The sequence below is a fragment of the Micromys minutus genome (assembly GCF_963924665.1).
Source record: "Micromys minutus genome assembly, chromosome: 28".
In the NCBI taxonomy this organism is placed as follows: domain Eukaryota; kingdom Metazoa; phylum Chordata; class Mammalia; order Rodentia; family Muridae; genus Micromys; species Micromys minutus.
The window spans coordinates 17,065,010-17,089,837 of NC_137963.1; the positions used below are offsets into that span (position 1 = coordinate 17,065,010).

Genomic DNA, 24,828 nt, shown 5'->3' on the forward strand with positions numbered 1-24,828 from the left:
CGCTGGGGTTCAGTCTTCTGCAGCACATAAGCCAGGCACGGTTGCACGCACCCGAAATTCCAGCTCTTACTGGGGAGCAGAGGGGCAGAAAGATGACAATCCTTAGCTGTGTTGCTGGTCTGGGACCAGCAGAGGATACGTGAAATCCTGCCTCACAAAACAAACAAACAAAAACAACAGCAAAGAAGGAACAGCACCCACCAACAATGACAACAAAACCCACAAGTCCCAGCAGACTTCCTTAGTCAAATGCACATCTGGACAATTTCAATCAGTACCTCCTGAGTGTATGGGGTAAAGAAGGGATGGTGAGCACCGGTTTATTCTGAGTTACCTATTCTGATTCCTCTTTTAATAAAATCAATATTCATAGTGTCGATACAAATATTTCTCTGAGGGGTTCCCCCGTAACTACGGAGGTGGCATTCTCAAACTAAAGTGAAATATACTGAGAATGTACTTAAAGGTCAGGGCATGTGGGCCTCTGTCTGGGTCCAATTCCCTTCCAGGGAGTGATCAAAACTTTACTTTCCTCTTCCTCTCTCCAAATCTCCCCACATCCTCTGCATTCTCCTTGTATCCTCTTGTGGCCTCAAAGGTACTGTATTTATTTTATAATGTGTGTTTCCCCCACAGACCCCAGAACTTTTCCAACACGAATCAACACTCCACCTCCCCAAAGATAACTTCCCTCTTACTCATTACTTAAAATTACTGCGCCGTTTCTCTCTTCCAGATATCACAGCGTCACCCCCACAGCCCGGGCTGCAAGGTTCCAAATCACCTCTGAGCTGGTCTCCCTTCTCAGTTCTATCCTAAATCCAGCTGCCCATCACGACCTCCTCCTTCATCATGTCTTGCCTTGGTTTTAACGGAGGTCAGAGGAAAACATGCATGATGCGATTCTCTCTTACGGTGTGGGGCCCAGGGATTGAACTCAATTCGGCAAGCTTGGTACCAAGCACCTCCACCTGCTGAGCCATCTCACCAGTTCTTGCCGTGGCTTTGGCAATGTTTTCCTATCCACTTCCCAGATGTCCTCCAGCATCTCATGTGCCTTCTTAGTAGGGGAGGCACATTGACACTCTTTAGTACGCCAGCCGGCCACGAAAAGGCTTACTCCTTAGTATTTCACTTAGATTCATTTGAACTAGTAGCAGGAATCTTCCATAAGGGCTCTCATATAGGGAGATCCCGCCACCACACAGGTGCTTGTCAAGAACCCTCCAGGGGAGGTTTGTGGTACCTCAAAGGTCATAGTATTGAAGACTCAAAGATGGAGCTATTCTAGAACCACGGTTACTAAGTGAGACAACGGTGACCAAGTCTCAGATCCCCTTTATTTCGTCTTGCCGCCCCATTTTATATCACTGTAGTACTGGATTAATGACGTTGGAGTAATAAATTAATGATCAGATTATCACGAAGCCAAATTTAGCATCAGTATGAAGTCCACTTCCAATGTCTGACTTTCTTTGAGACAACCCTTTACTATGTAATTTTGGTTGGCCTGGAACTCTATATGCTGACAAGACTGGCCTCAAACTCGGAGATTTGCCTGCTCCTGTTTCTGTGTGCTGGGGTAATAGGTGTGCACCCTACGTTCAGCTTCATTTTAACTACACACACACGTAAGTGTGGATGAGGTCATAGTTCTCAGATCCCTAGAGCTACAGTTACAATGTTTGTGAGCTGCCCAACTCAGGTACTGGGAACTGAATTCAGACTGTGTCCTCCGAGGCAGCAATACAAGATCTTTACACTGAGTCCTTCTCCAGCCTTGGCCTCTTAGAAATGCTAACACTCTCACAAACATGCCTTTTCTTAAAAATGCCTTGGGAAAAAATGGCAGGGAAAAAAAAAAAAAAAACAACAGCAACAACAAAACCCAAACACCAACTGTTGCCCTGACCCAGAATATAAAATTTTGCTATTGTTCCATCCAGGAGAAATCTCTGTGTATCACCTGCCTGCCAATCACAATGATACTAGAGCTGTTTCTTCATTTGACAACTTGTAAGACGCAGGAGAAGGCAAAGGAGGCAGGACTATAGCAAAGTGAATGCAAAGTTTGTGTGTGCACACATGTGTGTGTTTGCAGTTACTCTATTTTGAATCTCACAATCAAATTATCATGTCTTCAGAGAAATTTTAAAAAGCCCGAAAGGCAGAGGCCTCGTTTCCAGTCTTAGCAGAGACACACAGGCTCATGACCCAGGATAAAGAAAGCATCTTTTATAGCTTTATTGGTCCATTACTTAAGTTAACTGAGGTAAAGAAAAAATTCTTAATTTACAAGCCAACAGTTTATCAAGCAATACAAATTCTTTGTTTACCTCAAAATGTAATACTAATTCCATAGTAAACAACAAACAGAATTTCTTACATACAGATATACGAAAAACCAAAGTGGACACGAACCTGGGCCAGCATCAAAAATACAATAAAACAACGTTTTCCTCTTTTTATAATCTCTGGTTCGACAACAAGGAAAAAAGATGACAATTTTTTTTTTTTTTTTTTTTTGGTAGTTTCATGAGACGAAGACTTGGGTCTGTAAATAAATCACTTTCTTATCACCACGAATTCCCTCAAGCACTTATGTTCACAGCTTGTGTTTTGGCTTAATGGCAGCAAAAGGAGAGAAGAGCACACAGCGAGACCCCACACCTCAGAAGCCTACTTCTTTCTCTGCAAGTTTTAAACCTAAAGAACAATTTTTAAAAATAAAAAAGACACAGTCCAAAAAAATTGTCTTAATCTCTCCCTCCCTCCCTCCCTTGGACAGTTAAAATACGAGTTAGAAAGTTTGCTGGCAGTTTGTTTTGTGGGAGTCTGTCAGGCGTAGGCTGTCTCTCCATGTATTCCTGACTCAGGCATGAAGGGAACAGGCACTCAGAAATACAATGAGAAGGGACTCTGGGGGAGAGGCCCAACTCTCAGCATGGTCCAGGAGGACAGTGCTAACTGGTAGAAGATGCTGGTTTGTGCTGGTTTGTTCCTGGATGAAGGCCCAGCTGACACCGCCATTGCTTTGTCACACCAATCAGCAGTCTAGGGAAAAAAAATCCTCCCCCTCTCCAGCATGTCGGCAGAGCGTGGGTCTAGCTGTGGACCAGCCTGTCCAGCAACAGCATGCACAGGCGTTAGCAGCTCTGCACTTGGCTGTGGAGAGCCCAGAATCACCACATACTTGGGCAGTTTTTCGGGGACAAGGGTATATGCAAGTCTTCATCCTGGCTTCAATATTGAGTTGACAGAACATGTTTTATGTTATTTGGCATTGTTAACCTTTGGAGAATCTCTATCCCAAATGGGCTCTGGGACACATTCTGCGGAAGCAGCGGAGACCTGTCATGGTGTCACAAACTGGAGGATTTTTTTGAAGCTGTGTGATTTCTCACTGCTGAGACTGTATCCTCCGCTCCCAAACTATGCCAAAGCATACTATATTCGTCTTTCTCACTCGAGAGCATCAAACAGTGCTGTGGTCCATTTCCTGGTATTATTTCAAGTACTATTTGGCAATAGCATTATTTAATCTTGCCACCTGAAAGGCCCCCACCTTCTGGCTTGAGACTTTGAAGAGGGCTGCAGCTGCCCATCCTGTTTCTACAGCAACTGCTCCCATGTGTAAAACTCTCTGTGCAGGCTTTTAAGCACTAGCTTCGGAGTAAGGCAGTTAGGACGTACTGACAAACGGTTACAAACTGCACTTAGGCTTTTACAATCTGTGGGGTTTTCTGGGTGTGTTGGTTTTCAAGTGCTAAGTACATAAATATGAGACACATCTTGCTGGTCTTTTAAAGGTTCCCCCCCCCCACAACACTTATTTACAAACTTCAGTAGTTAAAAAAACTACTTGGGTAACATAGGGTTTTGCCACACAGAAAGTCATACCCAGGAATACTCAAACACATAAGAGTAGGAGAGAACAGTCTGCCCTGAAACAGAACCCTCACCTTGGCCTTCTTAGACACAGAGTCCCCTGTCCTCTGATGTGTGCAATCATGGGGACACCTTCAAAAAAAGGAACACTGACAACCTACAGGGTGGGTTAGTAAAATATTAGACCCCTGATCACTCCCTAAATTATAAGCACAGAGGAAGCCTGAAACCCCAGCACACCAATGGCATCTCAGTCTGGTCAAGGAGAAGTCATTTTCCTCAACTGGACTGCAAAGTGCCCCCTGCTACGTGGAGCAGAGAAAACCGCAGGGACTGAGAAGGCACATCAATCGGCTGCCATCCCGAAGGCTTTTCAAAGTCAGGAGGCAACCCCAAATTCCCACCATAGTCTTGTACATGAAGATGACCAAACTCTCCTAGTCACGTACTTATTAGCAAGACCTTCTGAGGGGTGGTGGGACCCAGAAGGGTATGTCCTGCCCCAGCCACAGGCAGCTGATCCTGGGGGTGGGGGTGGGGGGGAAATCACCTTCCAAGGTCGCCAGTTCCACCTAGTCAGACAGGAACTGTTCCAGCCCAGCCCAAGACCAAATCAGTGTGGCCAACCCAGCCTCTCGGGCAGTCCTTGCCTTCCTCTACCCACCCCAACCAGCTCAGGATAGTGTAGCACAGGGATGCTCCCATGATTCCAATGACCTCATCGAAACAGCAGGCTACCTACGGCTTCAGTGCCACAGGACAGGACACGCCACACAGCCTCTGAGTGTTCTGTGGGCGTTGTCCTAAAAGAGAAACACTCCCTTCGTGCCCACTTCTAAAGTTAAGGTTTCCACAGGGCCCCCAGTAGAAGCTGTAGTGTTGCCACAGGTTTTCCCTGTCTACAGGTTCGGAGAGGGCACTCCACTTGGCGTGAAGGGAGACGGATCTTACACTCCGCTTCTCTCCCCAGGCGTGCCGGGTTTCTTTTTTCAGAAATATCTGGTGAGGTGAGGAGCAACTTGGAGAAGCACAAACCATTCCTAACCCCACTCTCCACTCAGTAGGCATCACTGTGAACCCCACACAGGCTGAGGGGCCAATCCCTCCCCACTGTGGAGCAAAGCCTCCCTGTTTTGAGCACCACAGCCCAGATGTGTCCTGCAAATTCCCAACATCAGTAGTATCCTTTCCAAAGTCGTAGTACAAACTACGACTGTGTCCCAAACGATCGAGTCTCTCAAATCTCCTTGGCTTTAGGAATCCTCTCTTTTGCCTTTGCCTTTCTAACCCGGTGATGAAGACCTCCATTTCTCAGGACCTGGGCAGTTGCTACAGACAACTTTCATCTCACCGGCACGTGTTCAAGCCTCAAAAGCTATCTGTCTCTCGTGCCGTGGTACACTCAGGGCAAGTCTCGTGGAAAATAAGTCAGAGGGACCTGTGACTTCAAGGCGAAGGCTCGGGAGGCTTCAGAAGTAAGTAATGGAGCCTCTCTGGGGGCATTTTTGGCACTGTAGTCTCTGAGCTATGCTTCCTGTAGGGAGTCTCTTTTGTGCAGGCTTTTGACCGGTGAGCTTCCAGGGACTGTGCCTCAGAGGAGGGAGGTGGAAGCCCTCCTTCACGGTCTACTACCCCTCTTCCGCTAGGCCAGTCTCCTCAGCTCACCAGCTGCTATCCTGAAGAGACAAGAGTGCCTCCTTGTGCATGGGTGTCCCTGGCTCTTCCACTAGCATGGTTCCAAGGAGACAGAAAGTCTCCATTATTCCAGTTCTTTCTGGAAACTGAAAGCCCAGGGACATTGCTAACTGGCCAAATGAACAGAACAAAACAAGCTGTGAGAGACCTCTCTCATGAAGGAATGGCTGTGGGCCCCGCTTCCTTCCCTACACTTCTCAGTGCAGTCGGAGGCTGTCTCTATGGGACTTTCTTCTTGTGGAACCAGCACACAGGATTGACTTGGGGTCTTGGCAACCAGCTGGTCATCACATTTTAGCTTCTTCATGTTTTCTAAAGTTCTTCCCATGAATCATTACACTACTGCACGCATCATTACATCACTGTGTGTGTATCGAGCGTGAAGTCCACAAGGCAAACCCTCGTGTTTCTCAAAGATGGATGTCACCTCTGAGCGAGTCCGGTGTCTTCTGATCTACATCAGAGGAGGCCTGTTGGTGACTAAATACACTCCCTGACTCTCCCAGCATGCTTGGGTTGGCTCTGAGCATTCATGCTCACACCGACTCGGTGGGTTAGAGGTAGGATGAGATGCCGACTTGCTGGAGTTGGGGTGTACAGACTGTTCCTACTCTCCCGCTTTGGTGGGCCATTTCTACTTGTACCAAAGAAAACTCACATCAAGGACTTTGGGATGGCACAGATGGGGTGGAAACAAGTACCAATAGATGCAGGGACTATTATTTCTATCACACATCTGTCAGATGTGAGAGGACAAACTGTTTCATGCTGTCTGGCTGCTGTCCCATGAAGTCCCAGAAGCAGGGACTCCATGTTAGAGGGAATTACAGGACTTAGCATGCTGTATGATGACAGGAGCCGCTAATTAACTCGCATCTGAGGCAGCGCTTTACCTTAAAAACAAAGCCCCTTCTGTTTACCTGCAGCTCAGATCTATGGATTTTTAGCCAAGAGCCACAAACAGGCAGCTTCTTTTTAGCAAGGACAATGGTGTGGAAGAGAGAGCTCCTTTCTGACTGGTGGCTTCCTGGCAATTGCTACACTTCAGATGAGAACTTTGAGCGCCACAGCAGCCCCCCAGATTTTGGCTACAAATGGATAATTCCACACAGCCAGAAGCAAAGACCGCTCTTTGGGTCTCTGAGGGACCTGCGGATGCTTTTTTCCTTTCTGACCATAATTTTGAGCGTTGAACAGTCCTGTGGAACAGTCACACTGCGCTTACAAACCACGACGGCAATAGCAATGCAGCAAGCCAGCCCTCACTGCGAGGCCCGGCAGTCAGTGGACCGGCAGGGAGATTAAACTAGACATTCTTGGTGAGGTAAAGGCAAATCGCACAAAGCAGGTATCGGAGCTGGGGCTTGGCACACAGGAGCGTCACTGCAGCAGCTGTTTCCAAACAGATCTAATCCCCAACCACAATGATAGTTAACAAGCAAAACACACACACACACCAAGACCTCCACGGAGAAAAAAAATGCACCTTTTTTTTTTCCCAGTTCACACCAAAAAGCTTCCCCATCTGCTGCATTCTGGGGTCAGAAAGAAGATCCTGAGGCGTCCCATAAGGACAAGGACGCTGGCTTGCTCGTTCAAGCATTGGTGCTCCCAGACACGGATGTAGGTGGCCCCCACGTGAACCAGAAACAAGTAAACAGATGCCACTCATCACGAGCAGTCAGCAGGCCACAGCCACTGTAAATTAAGGACTTTCTGAGAAGATACCCACACCTCCTTCCACGCCGGGTCAGGTTAATGCCCTCGCGAGTAAAGTGCAGAGTCACAGGGTCTCCACAGCAAGCCGCAGGGGCTCCCTTCATGTCTCCCCACGTCCCTGAAATGCAGGACCAGGGTCCTGTCCCACAATGCACTGGGCTGCCCCAAAAGTGATGTCACAGGTCATGTGGGGGTTATCCTGCCCCTCAGTTTCAAGTCTTCGTAGTGTTCCATTTAAGAGGTTCCTTCACAATGCGGAGGTATTCTTCTGCTGAGAGATGATTACAGCCTCATAGACTCCAAGGAATAAATACTAACTGAGAAAAACTGGGGATGGGGAAGGGGAGGGGACACACACGAGAGGGGCTGTTGTGCTGTTTTCCCACGGCGACCTCTCCGGCACTGCAGGGACATTCTGGTTCAGGGTACCATGCCCTGTGGAGGCAGAAGAGTCTTGTTCCAAAACCGAAGCTACTTGGCCTCTTGTTTCTCTTGCAGTAGAGGAATAATCGACTCCCACGCCATGAGGCACTGGAAAGAGACCATACACACAGTCAGCCGCCAAATGCTACTCTGCTAATCCTGATCCTGCCGTCACCTCTGTCTAGTGCAGCCTACGTCTGTTATCAATACTTTTATCAGTAGGAGAGGTGACAGGTGTTTGTCTGGAACCTGTCACCTCCACCCTTTGGAAAGAGCCATGTCCTTACATGGCTTGCATGCCTTCATGCTGCTGTGAAGCCTACATACACCCAGGGAGTGGAAAGAATCCACTCTAAGAAAATCTTCACCTTCACTAAGCAAAAACCAGACCAGGCAGGAAACTCTTGATGAGGACACCAGTTCTGAGAACTGATAGAGGCATTGTTGGCGGTGTGGGCGGGACTTGTATAAGGATGGAACCATGAGAGGCAAGCCACCTGAGTCTGGGTGCCTGTTTGGGCCACTTTTATATATCCCCAAAGATTGGGGAGAAGGGAGCTGGCAATCCTCACACTTATTTCTGTGTATGTGAAGGGTGAGGGCACATGTACCATGACATGCGTGTGGGCTCCAGGGATCAAATACAGGCTGTCGGGCTTGGCAGGAAGCACCTTTACCCACGCCATTGACCCCCACACTGGCCCAACGCTCAGGTTTTCTTGGGCCCACATCCTGTTGTGTGTTTTATATTCATTATCATGGTTCACAGTTAGAACATGCATACACACTGATGCTCCTTCCCTTCCAGATCCTTCTGACAGGACAAGAACTTAGAAGCCGTGGGCATTACCTGACAGTGGCTGACCTAGCAGACATAGCCCTCCCTCTGAAAAGCCTTCTGTAAAAGGAAGAGCAAGCCCACTGTCCTAGACGGACTTAGGGTGAAGAAGAACTGTAGCCCAAGTCACTGGGGAGGAGGTCTGCAGGGGTGGGTGGAGAGGCAGCATGAAGCCAAGCAGAAAGAGGGGTGGTGACACCTCTCCCTCATACCTTCCTCGGCCATTCTGAGGCTGGTGAAGATTGTCCTAAACAAGGCAGGACTCGTCAGCCTCAAGGAGCTCGATTCCAGCAATGAACGGGAGAGAGAGAGGCCCATAGCATTCGAACTCAAGACCACCCCTCATGGCTGCAAGGGTCTTTCTCCCTGGCCAAGAGAAACATGCTCATCATCCTATTCAGTCATCAAATGTGCCAAGCTCACTCCTTACTCGGGGCCGGGCACATGCTGTTCCCTCTGCCCAGAGTCTGTGTTCATCAGATCTTTGATTCTAAGGCTGCTCTAAGACTGCACAGGCTGGGCTTTCCTGACCACTCCTCTGGCCCCTAGTACGTTTTTCCTGGCTTCTTTCCTTTAGCACGCTTACTTCACCCTCACCTCAGGGAATCTATCATTAACACTCCTCTGACGAACTGATGCGCACAGAGTTGTGCAAAGTCTACTATTTAGCAGCTCTGCATACAATCTGCATGGGAAAGGTGCAGAGAAACAATGTCAGACACATGCAGATGCCACAGCCGGGCCTCAGATGGGAACTGTTTACAGTAAAATGGGAAGAAGCAGATGCAAGCCCTGAGTTTGCACTCTGGGACTTTAGAGATGGTGAGTTCATCCACAAAAGGTATGATGGAGACACTGGTCCTGGTTGGTTTTAGCCTGTGAAATAAGAGCATTGAGGTTTTTAACTGAATGTCTGCCACACACTGGCACATTCTGGAAACTTGCATGTGCATTTTACTCTGTCTTTGCAGTTATCCTGCAAAAATGATTAGCACTTGCAAATTAAGAGAGGTTGGGCCAAGGAGGCGTCCCCTGTTGTGAATTGCCTGGTGCTGTTTGTAATTTGATATTAATTCTGCTTCCTCTAGAGGGGCTGCCCCAACAAGGAGTAGATGCACACTCAGGTGCTTTCACTAGAGCCTGTGATTGGGCAGTGGAGTTTTGTCAAGGATGAGAGAGGAAGGAAGAAGGGGAGCCGAGGAGAGGAAGATGAAAGAAGAAGAGGTGAAAGGATGGAAGGAAGATGGAGCAGAATCACGTGGCTGGGAGGAACTGCCAAGGAGCAAGGGATCTCATGGCCGGGGAATAGAGGACTGTAGCTGTAGATCTGCACAATCTGGGTGTGTAGCTTATACACATCATAACTGAGCTGTGTGTTCTTTACATTTACTGCAACAGTGCTACGAACACAGTCTAGGAGATAGGCCTGACCCTAGCATCATCCTGCAGGGTGAGATGCTGTTCTGTTCCCAACAGCTGAATTTCAAGGCCACGTTATTGCAACTGAAAGTGGGCCATTATTTAACTGTTAAGTTTAGGCTACATAAAGGACACCAAGACTTATTGCCAGAAATGACTTCAAATTAGATACATAAGGAGTGAACCTTAATTTCAGGAGATAGTTCTTCTACGTCCTCCTCCGTGTGTGTGTGTGTGTGTGTGTGTGTGTGTGTGTGTGTGTGTGTGTTAATGGGAATGCTTAATCTGAGTTCCACAAATCAAAAGGATATATGAATAAAAGTCTTTTTTAAATAGGATTGCTTTGCTGCATAATTCCATATAGCTTTATATAAAAAGAGTATTTTAAAGTTCAACATTAAAAACAAATATTATTGTGGGCTGGAGAGATGACTCAGTGGTTAAGAGCACCTGACTGCTCTGCTAGAGGTCCTGAGTCCAGTTCCTAGCATGGTGACTCACAACCATCTGTAATAGGACCTAATTCCTTCTGGTGTGCATGATGTCTGTCAGCTTCAACAGATGACTAGAGAGGGTCCATAGCATAGTGAAAATGAAGACCCCTTTATGTAAAAACCACAAGGTATCAGGAAGTAACCCCCAAGCCTCCATTAACTGGGAGTGCCCACATGCTGGTATCAGCGGGTCTGGGAAACAGCCAGCTTCCCAGACCAAAGATCCACTTCCTCCAGCAAGAGGAAGCCTAGGAGAGCACCGTCTCAGCTTTGAGACTTACCAGTCTGCCAGGGCACTGGGGTAGCTCACATGAGACAGGTTCAGAATGGGACAAGGGGGATCCTGTTTGGGGATTTCTGGAAGATACCTGTGGTGCTTTGAATATGCTTGGCCAAGGGAGAGGCACTATTTGGAGGTGTGGCCTTGTCGGAGGAAGTATGTCAATATGGGTGTGGGCTTTAAGACCCTCACCCTAGCTGCCTGGAAGTCAGTGTTCTGCTAGAAGCCTTCAGATGAAGATGTAGAACTCTCAGCTCCTCCTGCACCATGCCTGCCTGGATGATAATGGACTGAACCTCTGAACCTGTAAGCCAGCCCCAACCAAATGTTGACCTTACAAGAGTTGCCTCGGACATGGTGTCTGCTCACAGCAGTAAATCCCTAAGTGAGACAACTCTCAGGAAGGGCTATGGTTACCAGGAAGCACCGTGGCAAGGGGCCTCCTCCTCACCTTCTCATAATACTGGATATTCTTGTCAGCCAGGCCCACGAGCAGCTGCCGGAAGTCGTGCCGCTTATTGCTCTGCCACCTCTCCATGTCGGCCTTCAGGTCCGCGTTGAAGCACTCCATCCTGTCCTGGTACCTCTCCACATCTGCCGGCACCTGGAAGGAAAACGCACGCAGCCTTGGCTCCGAGGTGCCATTGAGTTCTCCGACCGTGAGCTCCTCCACAAACACTGTCCTAAACTAAAATGTCAGAGCGGACCCTGGAAGGGGAAAAGCACTAGCCTACCCCAAGAATCACCTGACCATCCAAGCAGAGCGGAGACGCACGGGGGTACCACCCCTTTGTGTCAGGGTAAGGAGGCGTGTGGAGTCCTTTCGGGTCACTCAGCCATGCTGACAAACAGGTTTAGGCTTAACGTACGCAGCGACAGTCCTGGGCACAGTGCTGCATGTGCCAGAAGCAGACGAGAAGGGCTTCCTGTTCTGCTCACATGAGCTAGGCCAGTACTTATGGTGTCTGATAACGCCTTTCCTCATTCTTCTGAGTAGACTGAATAAGGAGATTACCAGCCAGGCCCCTCCTCTGGACCCCACATCATACAGAAACTAGGTACCGTTCTGAGCTCTGGGTGGCAGTTAACCACAAAGTTCAAGAGCAGAAGGGGGAAAATAAAATCACTGAAGGGTATTAAACCTTTGAAGCATATAATATAGCAAAGCGGCTTCAAGTTTTTCTCAAGGTTTACAAAGACTTTCTCAAAAGGGAAGTGTGTCCCTGGGTTTACGGCCGTCACTTCGCTGTGGCAAGTTACATTCATTCCACATGGCTAGTGAGGGCCTCCTGGTCATGGTGGTTCTCCAAAGCCAGACTTTCTGTCTCATTTCGAGTACTGCATTGGGCCCACATGGTGGTTAGAGCTCGGCATACCTCAAGTTAGGCCAACACTTGCCAGCAGCAAATGCTAATTGAAAGTTTTAAGTCCCTAGACGACTGAGCTCAAATGTCCCCAAGCTACAGGATTAACTATGTGGAGTCAGTATCTACCAACGAAAGCAACGTCAACACGGCGTAGACAGGGCTGAGAGACTGGCACCTTCCCAGTTCACACTGCGGCTGTTTCTTGTTTGTGTGTTTGTGTGACACTTCGCTGACATCTAGTGTCATCTAGTGTTCTTTGTTTCATACTCTCATTACTGTGACTGAGGTAGTGTTAGTCATGCTCCTGTGTCCGACTGACATTGGGACGGCACTATCCAAGGATAATGGACGGGTGCTGTCTGTCCCAAGGTACAAAAGATTGGGGGCTGGGCCACCTGTTAAGTCCTTAGATGGCAAAAGGCTCCAGCACCCACACAGGCTCCTCCCTGCCAGTGAGAAGCTGCGTTAGGGAAAGACTCAGATGAGTATAAAACCCATGGTTCTTGTTGTTTGCCCATTCATTCAATACACTCCGTTTTGTGTGCTGCAGTGCAGGGTGTTCTCCCAAAACCACTTGAAATACTTTACATATGTGTGTGTATGTGTGTGTGTGTGTGTGTGTGTGTGTGTATGTGTGTGTGTATGTATATGTATGTGTGTGTGTGTGTGTGTGTGTGTGTGTGTGTGTGTTCTTTCTGTGGGCATTTACATACCCTAACATATAAATTTCCACCTGGTTCCTTCTCGAAGCGAGGCCAGAGATTCATGTAAGATGCAGACAGCTTTCGAATTCTAGTGTGGATCCACGGTAACGCATGAGTCCACACAGCAGACATGCATCCACCTGCTATGACGCTGTACTAGACACAGCACATCTGCACCCCGAAAGGCCAGGCAATCCCCAGAGCTACTCTGTGACTCACTCCTCCGCCCCCCGATTCCCAGATGACTAGCACAGTATCGTGTGGGGCAACTCGTTAAAAAAAAAGAGCATAAAGAGTGAAGGAGTGTTATCTCTGAGTTCTGGTCTGGGTTTCACATTTCTCAAGTCCGTTCCAAGGAGGAGAGGACAGATGGCTGGTTCTGGTGTCAAACTATTTGCCTATGCATTGGTCCTTCCTAGTTTCATTTTAATAACATTCCTACTCCCATCCTTTCTGTGAGTACAAACACAACCTCCAACCACAGACAAAGGAGAAACAGAACAAGCAATAGGTCGAGGTAGACTCTAGTCTTCAGCCTAAGGATGAGAGTCGGCATCGCATGGGCAGGGAGCCCGCAGGCTGGGCACTGTCCTGACCTTGGGACGGTCTTCCTTCCACAGAGCTGCGGCTTCCAGTTTGGTCTCATACTCTGCTTGAACTTGGTCCCTCTTCTTCAACACACCCTGTGGAAGGTAGAGAGAAGCATGTAACAGTCTTCGAAGGGGCTCCTTCTCCACACCCCCGCCAAATCACAGTGCCCTGGGCCCAGCCTTGTGCTCCCAACAGGGATTATGGTCCAGAGCTACACATAACACCAGCTCTCAGGGCAAGAGGGAAGGAAGGAGAACCAACCCCGGAGGGTGGGCTTTCAAGGGAGGAACCCACCAGATGCTGACAGCAACAAATTTGGGGAAGAGCAAGAGGTTGGCACCATTGCCATAATGCAGGGGTCTCAGCTTAACCACATACAAAGACCTCAGACAGATGCTAAGCTATATGCTTAAAATGTAGGGCTGTCTCTGGGTTCAGTGGAAAAATCTTAGTAAAAATAGTTCTTGATTATTGTTACTAATTTATATAATTGACAAAAATTGTACATATTTTCTCTGCATAAAGTGTTCTAAGATACATGCATATGATGGCATAGCTAAACTGAGCTACTTAAGATACATTACCTCATACTTATTTTTTGTGGTGAACACATTTAATTCAGCAATTCTCATGAATGCACTAATCAGCTACCCCCGCTATGCTATAAAGCTATAGAAGAGGTCTTGACTGATCTGTTGGCCAGTCCCTGGTAGATCCATTGTTCCATGAGCCACATGCCCCATCTGCCTATCTAATACCTGACATGCGGCTGGTGTGACTGAAGAAGTGTGTGTGTGTGTGTGTGTATGTGTGTGTATGCATGTGTGTGTGTGTGTGTGTTTGTATGTGTGTGTGTGTGTGTATGTGTACCCCCTCCACAGAATGCTGCACATCTTACTGGAGAAAGCAGCATTTTCTGTCTAGCACTTCAGGGAACAACACTACACAGACATGTAGCCTGTTGGCTTGGACCAGAGTTCTTGAGACGATGCCTTGGGACTGTCAACCAAGTGTGTGGTTTTTCTCTCCTGTTTTTTTTTTACTGTGTCACTTGGCTAAGGATGCTGAGACTCTGAAGTGAAGATGTGAGAGAAGACGCATCAGCCTGGATGGCCGCCATAGCCCAACTGTTCGAGCCATTCGACAAGGAGAGCAAGAGGACCTCAGATGATGCCTACCTCACTTCCCACTTGGTCTGGGCTGCTCTTCTATCTGAACCTGTGCCACCCCAGCTCACCCCAGCAAATGGGATGCTGTCTTCATGAGCTTACATCCCAGAATCACCCAACAACATAAAGGTCCCCAACAACCTGGTGGAGGCAAAGGACATAGAACCTACTACCTAAATGAGGACATTTGGCATGGTGACAATACAGGACCTGCCTGAAGCCACACTGCTGGATGGCAGGACAGAAGCAACTCAGTTTCCACCACCTTCTGACTTAAGAGTTTTACAGTCTGACCATAACCTAGCCATGCTGAAGGTTGGGCATCTTTTCTAGGGACCCCTCTACACACTGCTGGCTATGTTAAAGATGGCTGCCCACTCCAATAACACAGTCTCTGTGGATGCAACTGGCCAAAGCAGCTTACCACAGCTAGAGAGGGTTGACCCTTTATAATGGGGTAAAAGCCAAGAGGCTCCATCTACAGCCCCGCCCCTTCCTGGTAAGTAAAATGTGGAAATAGATTTTTAAGAGGCATGAATACCAAAGAGATCCAATGAACACATGTCTGAAAGTCTTATCCAAGCACCTTGGACCTCAACAACTTCAGGTCAATGCTGGCTCTGCTGTGGAGTCACATGCACAGCACTGAGCAGTCTCCTCTATTACCTCAGCTTACCTCAGCTGGCACTGGGCCAGAGCTCCAGCTTCAGAGGCTGCCAATCAACACTTCCTCTTCTCCATGCCCTTCCCCCACCACTCTGAGACCCACTAACCTGACTGCAGTATTTGGGGACCAATGATTAAGAAACACATATAATGCTTCACCCATGGGGAGAAGAAGAGGAACAACCCACTACTTCCTGCTGTGTCTTCGGTTGCTCCGGCAACCCTATACCTCACACTGCAGTCCATGCTTTAATTAAGATACCAGATAAATCTTTGCTTAACAGCCAATTAAAATTCTGCTCTAACCACAAATGTATGTTTAGTATTAACATATCTGCCACATGCTAGAATAGGAAAACCCTAAAACCGTGCCCTTACTGGATTCTGTCTGAGTAAGGTTGGGGAGCATCCTAATGAAGGGTGTGTACAAGAGTCAAATCCACACAAACCCCGAGGGATTGTAAAAGCTACTTTTTGTTTACAAAAGCAAGTACTATTAACTTTGTGTCCTGGCTGGTTCTGTGTCAACTTGACACAAGCTGGAGTTATCACAGAGAAAGGAGCCTAAGTTGAGGAAATGTCTCCATGAGATCCAGCTGTAAGGCATTTTCTTTGCTAGTCATCAAGTGGGGAGGGCCCATTGTGGGTGGTGCCATCCCTGGGCTGGTAGACCTGGGTTCTATAAGAAAGCAGGCTGAGCAAGGCTGGGGAAAAAAGCCAGTAAGTAACATCCCTCCATGGCCTCTGCATCAGCTCCTGCTTCCTGACCTGCTTGAGTTCCAGTCCTGACTTCCTTTGAATGATGAACAGCAATGGGAATAGTATAAGCTGAATAAAACCCTTTCTCCCCTTAACTTGCTTCTTGGTCATGATGTTTTGTGCAGGAATAAAAACCCTAAGACACCTTGTATGCAAAGTGAAAACGTTTTGGTTCATTTAAAATAATTCAGGACACCTTCCTATACTTGCTTTAGCTACATATTAAAAGTTCTTCCTTTCATCGACCTGTGTAAATGTATAGAAAAAGCAGTGTAACAGATGACAACAAAATGCAGGTTTGGGGCTAGAGGTTTTAGTTTTTCAGTCTCTATTCCAATAATTGCCAATCAGGCCTCTGGGCTAGAGGTGCGCTCTGTCCGTCGGTTCAACTGTAGTTAATACAGTGCGGATATGTTGGAGCTCAGGGCCATCCTTGACAACGGGCTTACAACACAGAGCCTTTCATGCTGTCGGAAGGCAGATCCTTTCTCTGCCCGTTGCCACCATCACAGGGATCCCCAGAAGCTGTGTTCTCAACCGGTCTCTGTGAGCTGCCATGCAGGGGACAAGAACATTCCATCCGTCTGCTGTAGGCAGATCGGTGTCCTCTCACTTACTGCCACAGAGCCAAAGCTTTTCCTGCTCTTCCACCATTTATATATGACCCTCATTCTCCCAGAAGTTCTTATCTCTTCCTCGATTTCCCTCCCTGGCCTACGCCTGTTCCCGAAGTTAGGAGTTCTCGGAATCTTGAGATCAACGCAAGCCTTTGATGTCCCCACCCTCTGGTTAACAGTTTTACATACTTTCAGTTGTGTTTCTCTGTCAAACAACTTTTTCTGGTCTTTCTAAGATTTCCTCAAACTGTGGTTTCCAACTTTAGCAACTTTATTTAACAAAGCATAGACGTATGAACTACATTTGTAGGCACATGGGTGCTTCGCCCGCCATGTCTGTGTGGTGCGGAAATGCCTGTGGCCTGAGGTGGCTAGAAAAGGATTCCGGGGTCTGGATCTACAAACAGTTGTGAGCCACCATGTGGGTGCTGGGAATTGAACCCAAGTCCTCTGGAAGGGCAGCCAGTGCTCTTAGCCACTGAACCAGCTCTCCAGCCCCCACCAACTGTAATTCCCTAAGCCATCTGACCGTCTTTCCTCCAGTGTCCCGCTCCTGTTAGCAGCTGTTCTATTTTTGCAGTCTGAGAACACTGAGAAAATTTCCTCCACTTAATTCACACCCTCTGCTCACCATATTTCCATGACCTTGGTATCAGTCTTCCCAACTAACTACAAAGAAGGGTTGTCCCCCGCATGCGAACAGGCTTTTGGTGAGTGCGCAAAAAACAAGCCAGCTTACCTTCATGGAGTCAGAATACAGAATGTATTCCCTGAGCACGGGCAGAAACTCCTCGGTTATGTCATCTGTCAGCTCTTCCAAGGCTGTGGAGCAGTTCCCAATGCAGGCCGACACGCCCTCCAGGGGCTCCGCAAGCTCCCCTTCCAAGGCGCTCCACGTGGAATACACAGGCCCATATTCCCGCAGCTCTACGAGGTACTCTACAGGAAGAGAAGGAGTCGGAACCCAGACCTCTCTACATTAGAATGCACAGCCTTGTTTCTTCCCTTTCCTGATCCACTCTTCTCTAAGTGGAACACATTCCTAACATTTCTCTAATACCTAGAAGCTGGTGTAAGTTATTGCTAACATACAAATCTAGGATTCTGGTTAATAGGAACCAAAAATACCTTATGGGGGGAAAATGGTTAAAAACCAAATCCAGCGAACTTCTTGAAAAATCATTACCCCCCACTCAAGATGCTGCACGTGAAATGGTTTAAAGCAATGGGGGAGGCTTTCATATAGGTTCAAAGGCCTCATATCCCCTAGAACTGGAGTTATAGATGGTTGTAAGCCACAGTATAGGTGCTAGGAACCAAATCCAGGTCCTCTTCAAGAGCAACAAGCGTTCTTAACCTGAGTCATATCTCTAGTGCTTGAGGGTGGGAATGTTCTTTAAAGGAAAAATTAAAAAAAAATCAGTCACAATGGAAAAACAATGGGATTGTGGGAACGTGCTGCTGAAAGAGACGTGGTCTCAGAGGAAGACTCGTTCCCTCCATCAATGGTCCTGTAGTGGTTTTGGGGAATAAGAAAAAAAAATGTCTTCACTCCTACAAGAGTAAACCCAGCCGTCTATTTGTCTCTGGGTTCCTGCCATTGAACCTGCATGGCTGCTGTTGTTTAACTGAACAGGCCTGTGGGATTTGCCTCATTGGGATCATCACATTGTTTGGGTGTGTCTGCCTACACCTGTGTAAGGAGACAAGGTTGATCAGGTGACCATGACCAGAGGAGGGTAGACAGGCAGTGATGGTGACAAGCTTAAACTCAGGTGTGAGCAACTCCCCAGCTCAGAGGAGAGGATGTGAAATGGTTTGGGGCACGGAGGAGCAGGCACTAAGTTCAAAAGTTCACTGGGCCATAACCTTGGCAAGCATGGCACCACACTCTCCTTTCGAGCCATCTCTTGGCTACGTTTATTGCTGTAATCATTGGCCCCTGGGCAAAGGAGGGCATGGGAACAGAAAACACCATGCTGAGTTCAAGACAAAGACCGAGCTCAAAACACGTTCCAGGCACCACCAGCCCCTCCCTCTCTGTATCTGGTTTTTAAGCAGAACAAGGCCTGGTTCTGTGTAGTAGAAGGTCTGCAGGTTGCTTCAGGCCAGAATAATGCATATCATTCCTGCCACTCTGGGCACCTTCAATCTCAACAAAGAGCTCACCTATTTCTTCTTTGATGATCCTCTGGGCTATCCGATCGATGGTTCCCAGTTTGAGTGCAAAAGTGTCTAAGTAGTCACCAATGGCTGCAAACTCCAGAGGTCGACTCCTCAGCTTATATCCTCCAGTGACATGCTTGACTGACTCACCCACTCTGGTCAGCAGTGCTAGCCCCTGCTTCTTGTAGGCATTCAGGTCCTGCAGACCAAACATAACCTCTCAGTCACACGCCCAGGGCTAAGGAACCAACTTCCGAAGGCAGAGTCTCATTGGAAATGAAGAACCAGAAAGCAGGAGCTGTTAGGGCCACATAAATATCACAGCCCCACTGTCGGAACGCTTTTCCTGTGGAGGCCAAACAAACATCTGCCTACCCTCATAGGGCAAACCAAAGTACAAGGCTGAAGTCCAAATTGAGGGGCCATACCACAAGAAAGTCTCATCCCAGCATGGATGACGACTTCCTCAAAGCTGCAAAGACAGATGTCTATCTCCCCTGGGCTAAATGTCCAGAGGCTATATACAGCTAGCTGTGAAGTAAAAGGGGGAGCGGCTGAGATAAAGTGAGAGTCCAACAAAGCCCCCTCCACCACACACATGCCATCCTAGGATGGAACAGCTCAACAGTCACCGCGGGCTCCACACTTGCAAAAAGTCACAGCTACTGTGACAAGACAGTGGCTGGTATTCGTGAAGGAGAGCATTCTACAGTAGACTCCCCTGCCCCCAGCCTCATATCCACATGTTCATGTCCAGATGCCCTGTCCGCGTGGCTGGGCCCCACCCCCTCCAGTCCAGTAACTCTCCTGTGGATCGTGACCCCTTGGGAGGGGTGTCAAATGACCTTTCCACAGGGGTCCTGCATATCCGATATTTACAGAGCCAGTCATGAAGTAGCAGGAAAGTGGTTTTGGTTGGGGCGTCCCTACAACGTAAGGAGCTGGATTAAAGGGTCCCAGCATTAGCAGTGAGAGCCACTTCCCTAGCCACCTGCTCCCATATTCACACACAGCGCTCTTTCTAACACAGTTTTGAAAACCTCTGGTTAAAAAAAAAAAAAAAAATACCCGGTGCTGTCTTTAAAACAAAACTAAATGCTTGAGGGTCATTTCATTCCTCACTCAAACCCAACTAGAGCCACAGGAGAAGGGTGAGGGAAGGGAGCTGAGAAGAAGCCATAGGAGCAGCTAGAAAACTCACTGCAAGACTGACCTGTAGACACATTCTAAATTCAGAATTTCCTGTGGGTCAAGGCAAAAGTGAGAAATGGGTTGGGTCTTTAAACCTCTTGTGCCTGAATTTTAAAAGATAAGGCACACAGCGAGGTGGCTCCCACCTTTGGTCCTAGCACTCAGGTGTAGAGGGAGTCTTTTGTTCTATGTGTGGAAGTATCTACCTGTCAATAAAAAAGCCCACGGCCTACTAGCTCAGGCAGGAAATAGGGAGCTGGAAGTTCTGATGCACAGAGAGAATAGAAGCAGACATGTAAAGATTTGCCCCAGACACAGAAGGCAGTCAATGAAACTGAGGATCAGGAAACCAGCCACAGGACCTGACTCAGAATAGAATAAGTAAGTTAAGAGCTAGTTGGGGAACAAGCAAAGCTTGGCCTAGGCATTCATTCATGAAATATTAAGTCTCAGAGTCACTATTTCTGGGAACAAGCTGACAGGTGAAAAAGCACAAGCTTACAATTGGCATTAACTACACCAGGCAGTGAATCTCTGAGTTCAAGGGCAGCCTGGACCCTATGCCTCAAACCAATCCAACAAACAAACAAGCAAACAGCTCTTAGGGCTGAGCTGGTGGTTACAGGAGGCTCATTTCAGCACCAGGAACTGAGAAACATGGGTCAGGCACTCAAGCTGGTGTGGGCTACAGAGTGAGGCCTGACATCACCGCTGTTCTGATGCTGTGAAGAGACACCAGGACCAAAGCAACTCCTAAAAGAAGGCACTCAAGTGGAGCTTGCTTGCATTTTCTGAGGTGTAGACCAGTATTGTCATAGCAGAAGCACAGTAACATGCATGGTGCTGAAGAAGCAGCTGAGAGCTACATCCTGATCCACTGAAAGACAGACAGACAGACAGATTCTGATCCCGATCTACTGATGGGGCTTAGGAAACAAACCGACTGACAGACACTGGACCTGGTCTGGGCGTTGAAATGTCAAAGCCCACCTCAAGTGACATACTTCCTCCAACAAGGCCACACCTCCTAATCCTTTCCAAATAGTGCCACTCTCTGATGACTAAGCATTCAAATCTATGAACCTATGAGGGGGCATTCTCTTATTCCAACCACCACAGTCCTTATCTCAAAACAGCAACAACCAAACACATATACAGTGTTCCCTGTCAGGGAAACAAGCCTTCTGTTCCCACTACTTCCAATCAGTTCCCACTGAGCTTTCTTATACTCTCTCAGAACCACTGTTTGGGATGAGGGCATGCCTTCCCCAAGAGGACCACCTTGTAAATGCTACAAATCAGTGCATCATCTAAGATCTTGGCCTCACTGCATGCGATAAAACACTTCCCTTCCCAGCTTAGTGCCTGACTCTAGCAGCTATGACTACTCAAGGGACCCTTGTCAAGATCAGGCCTGTTGCTACTCATCAGACCCTTCCCTGAGACTCTAGCCACTCCTTCCTAACCTCCCTGACAGCTGTATGTAACTCTCCTTTGCAGCTGGACTGAGCTTCTATACAGCCCAGAAATTAATGGGAGGGAGTTTTCATCTGTGCAACTACAGGGAAGTCGTCACCTACACTGGGCTAAGACTGGTGTGAGACTGTTTCAGTCACACATGCTCCTGTAAGAACCCCTTCCCTAGGGGCTATAGATAAAACCCAGTACATTCACTGGCTCAGCTCTGAAGGGATCATTATATTGGTCCGTCATTGGTCTCCTGTCTTGGGAAATAGTAAATGTTTGTTGACATCTCCCTCCAGGGAAGTTCACACAATATGTTAAAGGAGCGTACAGAAGTTAGTAGGGAGAAACAGAGCCACCATCTCATGAGTATAGAGCTTCAGCTAATAGAAAGTCCTTTTTCTTCAGACAGGGGTTCATGTAGCTCAGGCTGGCCTTCAATTCACTATATAGCTGAGGATGAATTCCTAATCTTTCTGCCTCCAAGGCCCAAGTGCTGGAATTAAACGTGTTCATCACCCCAAGCCCAGGTAGAACTCGTTGATTTAAGAACTGCTCTCTTGCATTCCCTTACATGAAACTAGATTTTGATGGAGAAACTGAAGGACTTTATTACGCATCTTTAAAAACATCTTTGTCATACTGTTTTAGCCCAGAAATCTCAATTCATCTCTCTCCAAGACACACACAATCTCCCACTCACTCTTGGTGCAGAGAGATTCCTAATGACCAGGAATCCAAGCCAGAGCCCTCCCCTACTTCATTCAGTAATGAGGATGGCCTGGGGCTTCGGAACAAAGGACCTGCAACCTCAGAACCAACTTGCACTTTGGGAAAACAGGAACTGGAAGAACCACACCCAAGCATCAGTATACTGAGAAGTCCTTACGTTTAAACAGGCTCAACCTGTAGCGAAGCTAGTGCTTGGGCAGCCATCAGCTGAAGCTAAAAACAAAAAACACGTTTGGACTTTGCCAGGTAGTTTCCAAGAGTGGAGAACAGAGTCTTCTGGGAGCCTTAAATGTCACCAGCTGCTATCTGTACACATGTCTCTGCTTTCTTGTCATTTTAACCAAAAAACAAAATGAAACAAACCAAAACCTAGACCTCAATACCTTTGTCATTAGAATGTATTGTATATGGCTTGAGTGAACGGGTCTGAAACTAAATGGGTTAGCTAGGGAGAAGCTAAGCTGCCTGAGAGTCTGAACACGTGACCCCATTTCTGCACAGTATCAGGTCAGTTCTGCCAACAACAAGTGAAGCAACAAGCAACTTGAGCTTGAACGCTCTCGAGTGGAAGCCGACTGTCTTTCTGGCAAATGACTGCAAAACACACCAAAGAGGAACAGAGTTGTTGGCAAGCAATGGCCAGGCCTTGTGAGGCAGCTGGAAACTGAGGCCTTAGGAGCCACGGGATCCGACCTCTGACTGACGTCATCAACCTGGATCAAACGTGGGAAGCCTGATACCAGGTCATTCACTGTCGGCATACAGCACACTTTGAGAAAAAGTTCCTAGCAAAGCCATTCCAAGGAAAGTAAAGCAAAGTAAAGCTTAAGGCGTGACTACAAAGTCCCTGCCTCACAAAGTCCCACGCCCATGAGGGTGGGTTCTGTAGTGAAAAAGCTTAGAATCCGACCAACACGACACAGAGACCATAAAGTACACGTGACATCTCCTCTAGGAATGGCTTCTACTGGGAACTAAAGATTAACAGTCTGGTGGGGAAAGAGTCTGGGATAAACATTTTTTTGGGGGGTGATTTGGGTGAGGTCTAACTCTACAGCAAAAGGTGGGTGAGGTCTACCTCTCCAGAAAGAAAAAAAAAAAAGATGATTAAAAACGTCCACTCCCAGCCTTCTGGCTGGAAAACAGGTAATTCCTCTTCTGAGGAGAGGCCCCTTGTATTTAATATTCCTGGTTCCCCAGTACTCAGAGGAAGCAAGAGCCTTTGTGCTTGCTTACCTTGCTGTGTGGGTGGTGGGCGTGTGGAGGTCAGAGGACAACCTTGTAGAACCGAGTCTTTTCACCTTTACGTGGGTCCTGAAGAGAGGACTTGACTCCTTGGGCTTTTGTAGTGAATATTTGACCCACTGAACCATCTTGCCAGCCCTGAAGAACACTCTTACCAAACACTCAGTACTCTTTCTCTTTTGTGACTTTTGTTGGTGAGCCTGCCAACCTACTAACACTGCCAAGAAGTGTTTTAATAGACACTTCTTTTGGCAAGAGGGAACACCAACTTTACTGGTACTGCAGGGGCTGGTGGTGGGGCAGCCTATTCTGCTGGGTTCTATAAGAAACTGTGCCAACGCAATGGGCACCAAGAAAGTAGAGGGCCTTCACAATGCCCAGCTCAGAGGACCACTCGTGGAAGCGGCTTACCAAAGAGCAAAGCCGTGTTCGAGAAGGTGCCCAAGAACAAGCATTTACGGGAACACACACACTTCTCCTTTACCTTAGCGGTGAGGAACACATTGAAGTGTTCATTGAAAGACAGCACAGGGTGATCTGTAATCCTTTTTAGAAATTTGTCCAACGCTTTTCTTCTGGTCTCCACAAACTCTTCTGAAAAACGATCCACAACGCCCTTCACCACAAACTTCTCAGGAAGTGGCTGTGAAACAGAGGAAAACACAGTGATCAAGATGTAATCGACAGTAAGCAAGTAGGCAAGAAAAGTTCACCAGGCCAAACTCCTACTGTCAGTCTGTCCAAGTACTGGGTGTCTGTCCGAGTACTGGGTGTCTGTTGTTTTTTGGTTTTTGTCTGCATTTATTTTTTTTTTGGAGTCAGACTCTCATATAGTCCAGGTTAGCTTCAAACTTGCTATGTGCCTGACGATGACCCAACTTCTGCCTGTCTTCCGACTGAGACAACATCTTATTACCACATCACTTCGTGCCAAACATTTCACCAACTGAGCTACATTTCCAGCCTACGAATGTAGTTCTTCACCTGTTAGGTCTTTATGTCATCATCAGCAAAGACTCATGGGATATGCAGCTGCGGCAAATCACAAGTGCCCTGTCAACACAAAACACTATCGAACAGCCCCGGCCATGCTGAGAGGCAACACTTCTCAGTGACCGCAGCGCCATTGTCTTTACATACGCAGAGAAGACGGGAAGAGGAAGGTGGAAGACAAAGTCTGGGGAGACACTGTAGACGGTAAGTACCTACTGTACAAGCACAGGGATGTGAGTTCAAGTCCCAGAACCCATGTTTACAGTGAAGGTCAAGTGCAGGAGTGTGTATCTGTGACAGTGCTGAGGCTGCAGAGACAGGGAGAGCCCTGGGGCCTGAGGAACAGCCAGCCTTGCCTATTCAGGAAGCTACTGCCCTGTGAAGGACTGCATGTCTACCCAGTCCCCC

General features: G+C 47.8%; 1 protein-coding gene across 1 annotated transcript in view; it reads right to left on the reverse strand.

Moving 5' to 3' along the window:
- Positions 1 to 7,057: 7,057 nt before the first annotated feature.
- Positions 7,058 to 24,828, reverse strand: part of SNX30 (sorting nexin family member 30) — an 85,268-nt gene continuing 67,497 nt past the window's right edge. The window contains exons 4-9 of the mRNA XM_080940069.1: positions 23,912 to 24,070; positions 18,799 to 18,994; positions 17,369 to 17,568; positions 13,424 to 13,510; positions 11,208 to 11,360; positions 7,058 to 7,833 (exon numbers count right to left, since the gene is read on the reverse strand). Coding sequence (XP_080796195.1) covers positions 7,774 to 7,833; positions 11,208 to 11,360; positions 13,424 to 13,510; positions 17,369 to 17,568; positions 18,799 to 18,994; positions 23,912 to 24,070 — 855 coding nt within the window. The 3' untranslated portion in view covers positions 7,058 to 7,773. The remainder of the gene's footprint in view (positions 7,834 to 11,207; positions 11,361 to 13,423; positions 13,511 to 17,368; positions 17,569 to 18,798; positions 18,995 to 23,911; positions 24,071 to 24,828) is intronic.